Genomic DNA, 14,936 nt, shown 5'->3' on the forward strand with positions numbered 1-14,936 from the left:
TACCTTGTTTTTATGGGGGCGAGGACGCCCCCATTCTATACGGATAGTTTCGAGGTTGACCATGGGCAGCGCCATTTTGTTGTGAAATACGTCATCAGTTTGTGTACACAGGAAGTTGTGACATCCGTCACCCTATGGGAGGGGTGACGTCAAAATTGTTCATCTGTAGAAAGTTGTGAAATCCGTCACCCTATGGGAGGGGTGACGTCAAAATTGGTCATCACAGAGTTTGTGTAACACAGGAAGTTGTGAAATACGTCACCCTATGGGAGGGGTGACGTCAAAATTGTTCAACAAAAACATGATATGTCGCTTTGTGCAGGGTCAACTGCAACAAACTCAAACCGAGCCATTCATACCTAGCTGTATTTGAGTGACTTATATACCCGACATTTTTATTTCTTATTTTTAGCACAGGTGTAGGAAAAATCATGAACCAAAATGTTATTTATTTTCTAATTTAACATTTTTTTTACAAATATGACCATGGTCTTTTAAACATACAGTGACATTAAACATTGTTATGTTAAAAAAAGAAAAAAGAAAAAAAGCTTTTGTGCACAAATCAGAAAATACATTGTACATTTTACCTACAGGCCAAACCGTGAGTGTCTGTGGCAAAGCCCGACCCAGGAAATTGCACTGATCTAAATTGTCAAGAACAGGCGCTTGCATTTGGATGTGTCCAATGATAGTAGGTTTGGTTGTGATCAATCAGAATAATGTAGGAATAAAAATGTATGACAGTTTAGTATGATGACATGTAATTCACATATGCTGAAATATGATATTATACATCATGTAATATTATTATGGCTGTTGCCATGACCATGAAACCCAACAAAGGTTTAATGTAATGTAATTCAAAATACCAAAACCGAGCACCTATTAATCTCGTCTTTGCGCGTGAAGATTGAGGCCGTCTGCCAGTAGCGGTTAGGTCATACAGTGGAACCCCTCTCTAGCGACCTTTAAAATGTTGACAAAAATCGGTCCTTGTGGAGGGGGGTCCTTACAGAGGGAGGGGGGCGGAGTCAGGGGGCCACAAAGAAAGTCAGATTTAAAAAAAAAAGAAAACAGAGAAGTTTGAGTTGCTGACGACCGTTCCCTCTGAAAGCAAACTGCTTCGATTTCATGTTTGTCCTTGGTGTCCACCAGTTCTGGTGCATGTACTACCCTGGCCAAGTTTCCTCTCAAGACATCAAAGAGACCGCCCCAGTATACTCTACAGCCTCTGGGCGAACCACCTCTCATAGCTAAAACTGGGTCAATGACCCCTGGGAAGAAGGTCAGTGTCTATAAAATTTTACTCCTAGGCCTGCGGCCAGGGGGGGGAGGGGGAGTATACCGGTACCATTTGAGAATCAGACCAAATGAGAATTGAACCATTTGAGAACATCCTTTTTTTTCAATCACTACATCGAAGGCCTGCGGCCCGGGGTTCACATGGGTTGGTTTGTTTGTTTGTTTCAAACCCACACCCATATACACACATTTCCCATTTAAACCATTTGTCGGCCCCCTGTCGATATTTATCGACTAAGTTCCTTGTATCATAATGGTTTGCGGTACTCCGACACAGCTAATGAAAACGGACTTTCAGTCCTCATTCGCCCTATATTTTTCCTCCTGCTCTGTATCAGCTAGGCTCGTGCGTCAAGGCTGACGGGCAAAATTAATTGATCATTCTCACTTCATTTCAAGTTGAGTCTTTAGTTTTTCGAAAGTCACCCCTTGCACTGCAGGGGATATATAAGTTTTCTCCGAAAAAACCCGAAAACCTCCGAAAACCCCCGAAAACCCTATCTAAACTAACTAAATCTAACTTCAAAGTTAAGAATTTGACATGCTAGTGAGAAGTCATGCTACATGCACCCTAATTTATGTGTTAAAAGCCGGATTTTCGACGAAGTCGATGCAACAGTTTCCGCAATGCATATTTAACACCATATATACGAACTACTGTTGTTTGTAAAATATGTTTTAAACGCTTACTTAATTCTTTTTATGTATTTAAATATTTGTAGAATTTACTGTGTGTGTGTGTGTACGTGTGTGTGTGTGTGTGTGTGTGGTGTGTGTGTGTGTGTGTGTGTGCCCATGGTGTGTGAGTGCAGAGTGCACGCCGGTGTGTGTGTGTGTGTGCCTGCGTGTGTGCAGTGTGTGTGTGTGTGTGTGTGTGTGTGTGTGTGTGTGTGTGTGTGTAAGTGTGTATGTGCGCTTGTGTGAGGTTGGGTGTGTGTCAAAATGTGTTGTGCAATATGGCATGAACATTTGTTGTTAACAATTACAGCACGGTATTCCATGTTTATTATTACACACTGACAACAAATATTTTTTAGTTTCCGAGACAAACGTGACTTATCATTCTACAACTGATTGTGACATGCGTTTATTTGCTTAAAATTAAAATGCTGATATATGGGTTTGTTCACCGCAGACCTGAATTAATCTGTTCCACAGATCACTATCTATTTAAGTTATAAACTTGTTGACAATAACATACAATAAAACATTTCCTTCGTGGTTTGCTTGCAGAATTCTGTTTGTGCGTGTGCTTGTGTAGGTGAGAGAGAGATGAACGTTTTGTGCAATAACGCATCCTTTAAACACTGACCATAATATCCTTATTAGGTATAGTAAAGGAACCGCTCATGCAAAGAGTTTAGTACCAATTAAACGCCCACCCGGGCCAACTTTTGGACAAAATTGGGGGGGGGGGGGGGGGGGCGTATACAAGGTAGTTTACGGTATATTTTAAGGTAATGCTAATGTTGTAGTGTTTCATTCGTCTTTATGTTATTACACATAAGCTTCAATACCTGTATTTGAGATAAATAAGTACAATTAATATTATTTGATTTGATACACGGCCTGGCTGCACTTTTAAATGGATCTTGTATTACTGTTGTAGAAAACGAGCTTTGTGATGAAGCGTTAAAATAAGAAATTATTGTTAGCGATCTTTTGCAGTTCAGGGCATGTCATCATCAGGTAGTGTGAAGAACAGGGTAGGTGGTCCAAGAGACTTAAACCTTGCAAGTAAATCGTACAGTGCATTACGAAAACAAGCGGCAGTTCTCTTGATGTTTTTTTTTTTTACTGACATGTATAAGGTGTCATAGACACCGGGGTTGACACCAGAATCCTTGAGATCTTGTGCACACACTCTGTTCAAACTTCCTGAAGCCAATGTAGATTTCACCTGCATGTAAAATTAAGCAACTTAGTTTTGCTGAAATGTATCAAACGCTACAGTGGACTGAAGGAAATACATCGTATCTGTAAGTTCGACTTCTATCTATGTTGAACCGTCTTTTTTTGCAAATACATTGACAGTGAAATGTCTGTAGGCGCCCTTAGATGATTAAAAGCATTCTAGTCATCAAGGAAAAGCCAAGAAAATGCTATTTGCTCTTCATTTTCAGTTACAGAAATATACAAAGGGACATGCAGGGATTTTTGCACAAACAGCGTTCTTCCAGAAGGAACATGCAGTGTGATGCTTAATTTGACTGAAGACCAGAATTACATACAGGCACCATCACTTCATGTCAAGTTTTGTCAAAACTGGTTAAAGCTAATGTCAGAACTATTACCTTGTTAGTTTAGAACATACTATGACACTTTGGGGGTCCTTTACGTCCTCACAGATACTAATATCTATTAGGGACATGAAAATAGGTAATGTGTTGGGGGGGGGGGGTGAGGGAAGGATTGAGGGAGGGAGGATGTCGGAGCGGGTAAGAGTGGTGATTAAAGTTTATTCAAAGATTTTGGTTCGTTTCTTCGTTTCTGTGTATATTGTCTTCAAACGCGTTTTGGGGGTAGGGTTTGTTTTTTGTTTAAAAAAACCCGTTTATTTCGAAAAAGAATACTTTTGAAAAAGATAAAAATTTCGGATCCACTTTATAAATCTTAAAAAGGATGGTCCAGCTTTATACAGAGAGAAAATAAGAACAAGTATATACAGTACGTACATCTTGTTATCAGTATTTACATTTTAAAAGGCTATGCCCCAGTGACACAACGAGCATTCATACACACAAATATGTATATCTACATTTACTGGCAAGCCAGGCACTCCGCCTACGCCCCGGCCGTCAGCCAATGGCGCAGCTGGCATGGGTGCATGTGCCAGGGATAACTTAAAAGCTCGGTGAGACACCGAGTACATAAATTACGTATATCTAAAAGTACTTTTAGGGTAAAAGGGTTGGTTTTTGAAAGGTGTATTTATTAAGTAAGAAGGTTTGTTTTATTTAAAAGTGGTGGCCTGCCATTTTATAACCCTTGGCTGGGTATGGATGGGGGGAGGGGGGGGGGTAAGGCCTCGTCGGTGGTGTCGTGGTAGCATCTGGTTTGTCAGTTTTTAGCCATGACAAGGGCCTAGAACCTACTAAACCTAAGTGTAGGCATTTATAAAGATGAATCGGTTCTTTAAGCCATTGAAGTTGTCAAGAAAAGTAAGAATGATCACTGTTGACATTAGAAGCACATGTGAGACAAACAGTGTCTTGTCGTGGTCACAATTAACAGATACACATTGAACAGATTTGCTACGTTGTTTTCATGTTCTGTTCATCCTTTAGTGTTCACTGCCTGCAGTAATAGTCATGCCAGTACTAAGCTGATTGTTATATTTGGTCCGTTGTGAATAAACAGACATTTTTGATGGAATATGCTGATAATCAAACTCTGTTCATTACAAACATGTACCATCTACTGTTGTAGAAAACGAGCTTTGTGATGAGGCGTTAAAATATTTTTTTTTATTGTTGGCGATCTTTTGCAGTTCAGGGCATTGTCATCATGCAAGCACAAGACCAAGTGCGCACGGAATTAAGACCCTGTAATCCATGTCAGAGTTCGGTGGGTTGTAGAAACACGAAAATTAACATGCTTCCCCCAAAAACGGCGTATGCCGCTGCCAAATGGCGGGGTAAATACGGCCATACACGTAAAAGCCGTGGGAGTTTAAGCCCATGAACGAACAAACAAACAAACAAATATTTTGCAATACAAGTATCCCAAGCAAAACATGTTTCCGTACCCCTTCTTTTATTGAAACACAGCTTGGGCCCTTGTTGATTTTAACCAACCAATTTTCTTGTGCAACAATTTAAACTGGCTTCGCGTGCGATTATTCACTGACATAGTTAATTCACTTACAAGCCGTAAATTCTCATTGCTTTTACTGTTGAGTTAAGGTACAGTATTAAACACAATGTCAAAGAGGTTTTATGAGAGACATTTTCAAAAAGTGTGTCTGTGCATAGTTTTGGTTTCGTAAACTCCGGGTTCTGCCCACAGCCCTCTTTTGATTGGATTATTCTCAACTCCCTATATAGCTGTTAATGTTTTCAGTTATAAAACATGCCTTGGCATTATGTCAACTTTTTTGCATTTTAATAACATCTGATGAAATATATCCATCTAGATCAGGCTTAGACTCAGAAAGACTTGTATTTCGGCAACAGCACGATGACTGATGACTGAGCGACTCAATCACGTAACGAGATGTGCGGTTCGTAAGTACAGTGTCACGTACGAGATTTTGTCGAAGTAATTCGATGCTAACCCTGTAGACTTATGTTTTGCAACATTTAAAACACATTATTTTGTGTTTGTTTCCTTGTTTTTGTGTACAATTAAACCTCCCTTTTAAGACAGCCCACCCCACCCCCAATTTAAGGCCTCTCCCCTTTAAAGGCTTGCTTTTGTAGACTTTCTGTTCATACCTTCTGTAAACATAACCTCCTTTTAAGACTCCCTCCTTTTTAAGACCTGAACTTCTCAGAACTTTGGAGGTCTTAAAAATGGGGTCCAGTGATTCATGTTGCTTCAGTGGTTGGCCGCAACGAATTCGCAGTGATCAATACCAAATCAGTACCTGGCGAGCGTTAGTCAGTATTGCAATTGATCACCAATACTGCATTGGAATAAAAATGAATGAAGTAAAATAAAAGAAAACAATTTGATGATTTTAGTGCAATTCAGAACCAATGTGAATAACATTTTTTTTAAACCGCCCGGCACTACAAGGCATTTATTATCATTTTTATAAGGACATTGAAATGTTATTGTATTTGAGTCTTGACTTGCGATTTATTTATATTATTGAGCACCACAAAAAAAAAACTTGCCCCCCCCCCCCCCCCAAAAAAAAAAATCAAAAGTATACTGTGTTTTATAAACTGAACAGAAAAAGCGCGCATGATTCATAAAAATACACTAACTTCTTCTTCTTCTTCAGCGTTCGACGATGGCTGTGTCTAGATTCTTTGGCCCGTGATGTTGACGAAGTGGGCTGTCATTTCCAGGTCCTGAGTGCTGCCCCATAGCTTGGTGTGCAGCGATGTCCCTGTGGGCCAGACATGTTTCCTCTCACTGCAGTGGAGTTGGCAGGTCTGCAGGAAGTGGTCCGGTGTCTGGTCCGCCTTTCCACAATGGCACAGGGCCGACTGTCTGATGCCGATCCTTTTTAGGTGGCTGTTTAGTCCACAGTGGCCTGTCCGGAGGCGGAAGACAATGGTCTGCTCGTGACGAGTGAGCTGATGGAGGGCATCTTAACACTAACAAAATATGGCATTGACGGGGCTCGAACCATCGACTTCAAAGACCGCGCCGCAGTCCTATCCACTGCAGTGAGCTATGCGGACATCTGTAAAATCGAACTAACTAGGAAACGTCTATTTTGTGAGATACAGGACTCACGGCAGTCGTTGTGTGAATTAGGTCAGTTCGACCTTCGCTTACACCGCTTGGCGTACAATGCACGTTGTTCTACCGACCTCATTTTTTATTATATTTAGTCAAGTTTTGATTATAATTTTTTTGGCGATTTTTCACGTAGGCACTTCCCGCTTATACGGCAATGAAGAAACCGTTTTGATATGCTCCACCATTATAACACTGTTGCAGAGCCCAAACGGGCCGCCGCGAGACCCCAGAGACTCAGTCGAAGCATAGATAGGTCCCTGGTCGAAGAGACTGCTTTGAAGATCTTCTTTATATTACTCTGTTTTCAGTTGTTCGGGCGTCGTTGTTTGCTTGTTTGTTTGTTTGTTGTTGTTGTTGCCACGGTTGTCACTGACTCGGCAGTGACGTACACGCGGCAAGTACCAATGTTTCCCACTCCTCTTCTCTCTCAACCCTTGAAACTCACAAACAAAAGTCAAGTTCATGCAACTGCATATTTTGTATATTTCTACATAATTTGTCACGTTGACAGGGAAACATTGCACAAATCACATGTGAATACACACTGAACAGAGAGAACAATTAAAATCGAAACCATTGAACCACAAACGCGAGCGTCTGAACTCAGGCACAGGACATTACACACTCTATGTAGTGAGCGCACTAGAACAAGAAAGGCTCTCAAACACTATGGTTTTGTTAGTCTTCCTAAACAATCCATCATGTGCCTTTCGTACACAAATTAATAGCACAACAGTAACCGGCGATTATAACTGACCAGTGTAAACAGGTAAAGAGGCCGCAAAGTTAGGTACTCTTGTGTCTGTACCGTGATATGTTTAAACAAGGTTGTTTACGGATTGTACGTAGTCAATGTTTGTAAGGCTTTACACGAACTTGGCAATCAATTCACAATTGGTAAGAAGCTCACACACACACACACACAAGCACACTGGCACGGCACACCGTGACTACACACACACCCGCACTACACACACACACACACACACACACACTGGCGTTACACACACACACACACACACACACACACACACACACACACACTACACACACACTACACACACACAACACACACACAACACCACCAACATTTCGACGGCCACGTCTGGATTCCTGATGTATCTGAAAACATTTAGTCAGAACTTGACTTGCCTTTAATTCAATACTTGAGTGCTTGGTTTAATTAAGTTCCGAATGCTGTTTGCTTCAATATATATACAGGTAATTCAGTATTGGACAGAAGAAAGTCGCTCAAGAAGACGGCAAATGCGTATGTAGAAATGTGATGATTCTGTGCCAAGAGTCCTCCTGGGCCTTGGCGTGTTCCTTCTTCCGGCCTCCCCACAGCAAATCTGACCCTGAGACACACCATACCATACCATACCATACCAAACCATACCATACCATACCATACCATACCATACAATAAGACACAATACCATACCATACCATACCATACCATACCATATCATACAATGTTATATGAAGTCTTATATCGCGCGCGTATCTCCAGACTCGGACTCAAGGCGCAGGGATCTATTTATGCCGTGTGAGATGGAATTTTTTACACAATACATCACGCATTCACATCGACCAGCAGATGAGGGCCCCAAAGGGTTTAACATCGTGATCGTGATTGGCGTTTTTTGACCTTTCTGTGACCGTGATTGCCGAAATTTCCATTTCTGTGATCGTGATGGGACTTTGCCCGTGATCCGTGATGACAAAAAAATCAAGTCTCGTGATCGTGATCGTCATTTGTTTTCGTGATCGTGATGGGCATTATTGCAAAGCATTTTATTTTCAACGTACATTTTTCACAGCTGTATCACTCTATGATCCTCTATTCGTCAAGGTGTTTGTGATCGTGAAAAAAAAAATCAAGGTAACCGTGATCGTGAAAGCTAAAATTTCCCTCCCCGTGATCGTACCCCCCCTTTGGGGCCCTCAGCAGATCGCAGCCATTTCGGCGCATATCCTACTTTTCACGGCCTATTATTCTAAGTCACACGTGTATTTTGGTGGACATTTTTTTTATCTATGCCTAAACAATTTTGCCAGGAAAGACCCTTTTGTCAATCGTGGGATCTTTAACGTGCACATCCCAATGTAGTGTACACGAAGGGACCTCGGTTTTTTGTCTCATTCGTCTCACAATACCACTGATACAATCATAGGTAGGGGAAGGGCCCCTAATGTGGACCACTTTTTGTTTCATGCTGATAACTAGCTTGTTTTCTTGCGAAGAAGTTTCATTTTGTGCTTGGTAGTTGTTCTCTCTTTTGTTAACCGATAGGAGCGACTTAGCCACAAATAAATCCAAACAAACATTACTGGTCCATATTAGGAGCCTGGGTGCTAATATGGACCAGTGAAGAGGCCATCACAAATCATTGTAAAAACCCTTACACTTGAGAATAACATTATACTCAGTGTGCGTGTCAGAATAATTCACATGTGCGTCTTTATCTTTTCTTTTCTTCTATTTGTTGGAGGTGGTCCATATTATGGGACACACACATACTTTAAGATATTTTCGTTATTGTTTGTTTGCGCTAGAAAGACGGGGCCCAAACTGTTAAAATGTAACAATTACAGTCTAAGCTGTCATATATAGCAAATTGTGTTTGTTAACGACTGTGTATGTGGACAGAAACTAGTCCGTTTTAAGCATCAAATTTAGAGTGAACGCTGTCACAAGTGCAACAAAGTTAAACAATCTAACGGGTTTGTGGTTTGTGCGTCCACAATTGTTTTGACATATGTTCAAGTTCATGCTGAACTCAGGTCAAATGAGTTCCTTCCCTTCGGGTCTCATTTATCCCTGACAGGATGCCTTCGTTTTCTTTCTCTGGAGAAGAAATCTATTTGTTTACATATTTAGAGCTTTTCACAATGTGTTATTGATATCAGCAGATTCGCGATCGTCGATAATGATTTTTTTAAGATGTTGTGTAATTTTTAAATTACAAAGGAATTGTTATGTAAGACAGTTTCAAGCGAGCTATCTTTCGCGGATGTATTTACTGTGCAAACAACTCTAAATATGGCAAAAGTGTCACGTGATAATCAACTTTGTCACGTGATCATAACAAAATGGCTACGGATGCGGACGATACTTTTTCCGTAACCAGTTGGGAGTGATGCAACAATATCACGGTCTCCTTCCCACAGCAGTCTCAAAATGTCGACTTGTTTTGACCTTAGAACGATGTCTTTATCATAACTGTGAAGAACAGAACGGAGATCACCGACAATCCAATACAATACAATACAATACAATACAATAATACAATACAACGGGACCTTGTCATCTCACACACAAAAAGAAATTCAGGTAACAAGTTACAGGAATTAAGGGCAGGTGGGCCAGTGCAAAATTGACCAAATCGTTCAAAACACTGTTTTGGGTATTTTAGCAGATTATGTTTCCATAACATACCTATCATCCATGTGTGTCAGTGTTTTTGTCAAAAGTGTCCTATTTATCTGTCAATAAAGACAAAATGTGAACATGTGTGGCATTGATTGTCTTCTGTAGTCGATATTCCCCCGCCAAAAAATGTCTCCTTTCAAAGGCTAGTTACGGCTTTGTCCTCAGCAAAACAGTGCATTCACGACATACGAAACTGCGCAGCAGCTCTTGACCTATAACATGACATCAGTGTTTTGATGAATGTTCCATTCACTCAGCCACTTGTCCGTTGCAAAGGCAGCAATCGTAATCGAACGGAAATGTCCTTATTTGGAAGGTACTCGACATCCATTGGTTCGTTTCATAAACCGAAATCGGGAACCAGTTTACTTTGTGAGTGCGCATGCTCAGCTTACGAATTTTGCATACGGAAACTACCGAAGAGACTCTCGGCCATGACGGGAACACCCGAAGTTTACTCGGTTTTACAACATCCTGGTTACACATCAAACGATCGATGACAACCGAAAGCGAATTTTTCCTTGAGAAACAACCTTTGATACGATAACAATGGCTCGAAATAAGAAAGAGGACAATGTCTTTATTAGTTCGGTTACCAACAACAAGTAGTTCCGCTGGTACTAGGCCAAAGTTTGGATTCTGTCGGTGTTTCCGATACAGAGGAAAGCTTTGATCTCCACGCAGATCCACAGGTCGCCATTTCCGAACACGCCATGCAGCACACCTTTTACGTCTCGGCACTGGCTTGCTTTGCGCTGAATTTGAGTCAGTTTCTGTGCAGTATCTCCTCGACAAGCAAGTTGAGCATTTGCTACGCAAAAAAAACAAAAACAGGAGAAAGTATCCAACATCAGTCAGATTATCGGTAATGTTTGCTGGGCCTGCCATTTCCCGAACGAAACTGGATCAGCAACTGTTTGTATCAATCTGCACTTTCGTAAATTCCGTCACTGTCTTGACGAACTGTGTCATTTTCTTCACCGCGATACACAGTTCATTGCGAAGAGCTTCCTCAGTAAATCGTTCAGATTCCACGTACGATTTGTTGTCAAAAAACAACTAAAACGAAAGTTTCAAACTCATCATCCTCCATCTTGCTTGTCGAAGCACCAAAGTACTGTATCGATGTAAAAACAAAAGCAGAAAACTTCGAGGAAACCAACAAATCGACAAGATAACGGAAGGAAATAAGTCTCGTTCTGGCTCAAGTAAGTTACCGTTAAAAATACTGTTATTCTCGCATGCAAATACAAACGAGAATCGGGTCATTGATACACGTTTAGCGCTGGGGCAGTATCCCCATGCTGGTTGACAGAGGGAAAGAAGGGATGGACGCATAAATTCTCTGCTGGCGTGCTAAAGGCTAAGTAGTTTGCAATTCAAATAAACTAAGCTGTTCATTCATAACACAGTTTTGTCCTTGTGTGTCTGTTTCAATAGTGTTTCTGTGGTGTTCAATCTTCAATGTCGTTTTTCTCAGTTCAGCCATTTTGCCTACGGTTACGTCTTGGGTTACGCGATTTCTCTGGCTGTAATTTAGCTAGAGCAATATTTTCTTTTGTAGTTTGTGCAGAATATAACATTCTGGGGGATTACGAAGGGATTTTGCTGAAATTTTATTATAGTCATATCCAGATTATTTCAAAAAATAATTTCGCAAGCGTTACCCTAAAGTTTGACAGTTGTAACAAAGAAGTGTTCCTAACTCCAAATATAAATATAATAAACAAAATCTGCTTCGTAATCCCCTAGAGCATACCCAGAAGGATAAAATAAAACAATAATTAGAAGTGTGACAATCACATCTGATGAAAATCCGTGTATCTCCTGTACTCCACTTTTGTCTGTATTTTGACTGTTTTTGTCGCGTAAAACAAAAACCAGCAACCGAAAATACAAAAAGTGACTATTCTTTGTCATCATTTGTTCATTTCTTTCATAAAATAACATTCAGACACAATAAAACATTCAAAATTGAAAAAAAGGTAGTGCACTGGCCCACCTCCCCTTAAGTCTCACACACACAAACACACACACGCACACCCACACTACACACATACACACACTCACACACACACACACACACACACACACACACACACACACACACACACACACATACACACACACACATACACACACAGACACACACACACACACAGGGACCTGCCGCAAAAAGAATATATCACCATCACTCTCAAATATTCCAATAAACCACATCGAGATTACTCAAAGCTTCAAACGTTGTATGGGTGGCTTACCCGAAGGCGGATTAAAACAGAAGCGGCAGTGTGGGGTGTAGGAGGGTTCCAACAGGTGACCTGCACCCGGGTAGTGAACCACTTCAATCAGGTGACGACGTTCTTCCGGGTACATGGCTTGCAGCTTGTCCCCCAGTTGCGGAGGCACCTGCCCGTCGTCATCGGATATCAGCGCCAACACACGGGTACTGGATTCCCAGATCTGGTGACACGCATTGAAAACTGTGGAGGGGGATGTGCTTGTTTCAAAAAGCCTAGGGGAATTAAATTGAAGTACTGACCAAGACAACCTTCTCCTCAGCTTATCTCAGTCCCTTAACTGTGAAGCCTGTCATTAATTTGGCAAACGGAAGTCTACTTCACGAAGCTCGCTGCATGAAGCGTTGGCACTGAATGTTAAAAAGACTTTGCGAGGTCAACTTCGGGCTCAATGAGGACTTGAGAAGCAGAAAGTATCCTTCAGTCTGTTTTCGAGGCAGCCCTCGAGATTGAGGAGATCTGCAGGAAAGGTTATCTGCGTCCAGTCCTTGATGTTGTTAGACCAGTGTATGATCTTCTCCCAGTAATTGGTTATTATAAGGTCATACGTGCACGACGGCACCTCGATCTACTGGCCCTTGAAACGTAAGAGGGAAGAGAAGAAAAGAGAAGAAAGATATTGGAACTCGAGGTTGGGACGAATTATGATCATATCAATTATAGTCTTAGTACATGTGAACTATCTGGTAAGTGAACTAGAGATTCATAACACAAAACACACCTGGAGTAGTCATGGTATAGAGCCAGCAGTCTTGAGAAAAAGCAAGGGCTTTGAAGAAACGTTTAAGCTGCTACCGCATCAACAACTTGTTGAGTAACTTCTGCTATTTCTCCATGTGAGATGATAAAGTTTTGAGCTACAGGTGGGCAATGATACAAAATCACACAACGAGAATATTTCGCTTTGGCGCTAATTGGCATTTAGGTAATACACATTTTGCTGGTCTTACAGGAATGAAGACATCCTCGGTGTACATCCACGCATTTTTCACCAAGAGACCTTCACTTGTCATTATAGCACGCTCGTAGTTCAATCTGAAAAATACAAGACACAGCGGTAAATAAAGTACACAAGCAAAACATTCTTAAAGTAAAAGCGATAATGATGCAGAATAGTGTCACAGTCCCAATTCCAAGGAAGCTGTTGCAAAGTACCAAACCTTGCACAATACAACAACCGTGGCAGCGTCTTGAATTTGAGGTCAAATCGTGATGAAACCCGATAATTTTGACTTTTGAAATTTGATTCATTCCGAATACCTTATAATTTTCATGTTCAATGTTCATGGACATAATTCACGTTTCGGGTTTCGTGTTGAAGCCGAGAGTGGATTTTGGACGCAATATGAATTTCATTTAGACTAAAACTATGTCAATTTTTTCGGAAGGATGTTGGCGGTTTCTATAAATTTTGCACAAAACACATAAACAGATTTCGTCGTCGTTGATTTGCACAGGTTTACAACAAGATGTAAAAGATATGTAGTAAAAACAGGTCTGAAAACAATAGGGGGAGTTTACGTCCTCACAGAAACTGTTTCTATTAGGGACATGAGTTGGTGATGCGCTAAGCGGCTGGTAAAAGTGAGAAAAGAGGGGAGGATGACGGGGTGGGCAGGAGTGGTGATGATACAAGTTTATTAAGAGGAGTAAATTCTTCTTCTAGATAGTGTGATTTTTTATATTTGGGTTTGGCACCCGTTGTCTCCAAAAGCATTTTAAAAGTATACGTTTATTTCCCGAAATGGAACTTTATAAAAAGTGATAAAATTTCAGAGCCACTTTATAAAATCAAGGGTTAGAAAAGGTGATTCAGATTTGTACAGAGAGAGCTTAAAAACAGATATGTACAGCACGTAGGCCTTGTTACATTTCACTTGCAGTTTAAGGAGCTATCTATGCCACAGTGACACACCGAACACATTCGCTCACACAGATATAGAGTATATATTATAGATTATGTACATTCACTGACACTCGCAGGCACTCTCACCGCAGCCCGGTCGTCAGCCAATCGGGATAGTCCCTTTGCCGGCGCGACCGGCGTGAGTGTCTGTGCCAGCTATCTACTATATAATACTGGTAGGATTTTCGGTGGTTTTTCGATTCCTGTGACCAAACCGCGCGGATTTGTGCCTTCTCCTTCGGTTGCTATGCCAACGTGACCCAGGAAATCGATTCCGCTAGGTCCCGACTTCCAATTTTGTCCACGAACAAAGTTTGAAGAGGTTTGTCTCGCAAATTTGAGCAGACAACAGTGAACTTTGACCTGAACTTTGACATCGCGGCGAAAGAGATCTGTGATTGGTTCTTCTTCAACTTTCGGTTCGACTAAACACGCGACCGCACCTCAGACGAACCTAGCTGTGTGTTTTATTTCTCTACCCCAGACGAACCTAAAATAATAAGAAGATAGATAGATCTGTTTATCTGTTAATGGAACTCCAAAATATTCCATAGATTTGTTTACTAAATAG

At 41.1% G+C, this 14,936-nt stretch overlaps 1 protein-coding gene across 2 annotated transcripts in view; it reads right to left on the bottom strand.

The window, feature by feature from the left end:
• Window positions 1–7,177: 7,177 nt before the first annotated feature.
• The window catches only part of LOC138953679 (acyl-coenzyme A thioesterase 1-like), a 36,915-nt gene continuing 29,156 nt past the window's right edge, over window positions 7,178–14,936 (bottom strand). For both annotated transcript variants that reach the window (XM_070325569.1, XM_070325570.1), the window contains exons 7-9: window positions 13,410–13,494; window positions 12,421–12,622; window positions 7,178–8,081 (exon numbers count right to left, since the gene is read on the bottom strand). In XM_070325569.1, the coding sequence (XP_070181670.1) occupies window positions 7,975–8,081; window positions 12,421–12,622; window positions 13,410–13,494 (394 nt within the window). In that variant the 3' untranslated portion in view covers window positions 7,178–7,974. The remainder of the gene's footprint in view (window positions 8,082–12,420; window positions 12,623–13,409; window positions 13,495–14,936) is intronic.

The sequence above is a fragment of the Littorina saxatilis genome, linkage group LG17 (assembly GCF_037325665.1).
Source record: "Littorina saxatilis isolate snail1 linkage group LG17, US_GU_Lsax_2.0, whole genome shotgun sequence".
Classification (NCBI taxonomy): domain Eukaryota; kingdom Metazoa; phylum Mollusca; class Gastropoda; order Littorinimorpha; family Littorinidae; genus Littorina; species Littorina saxatilis.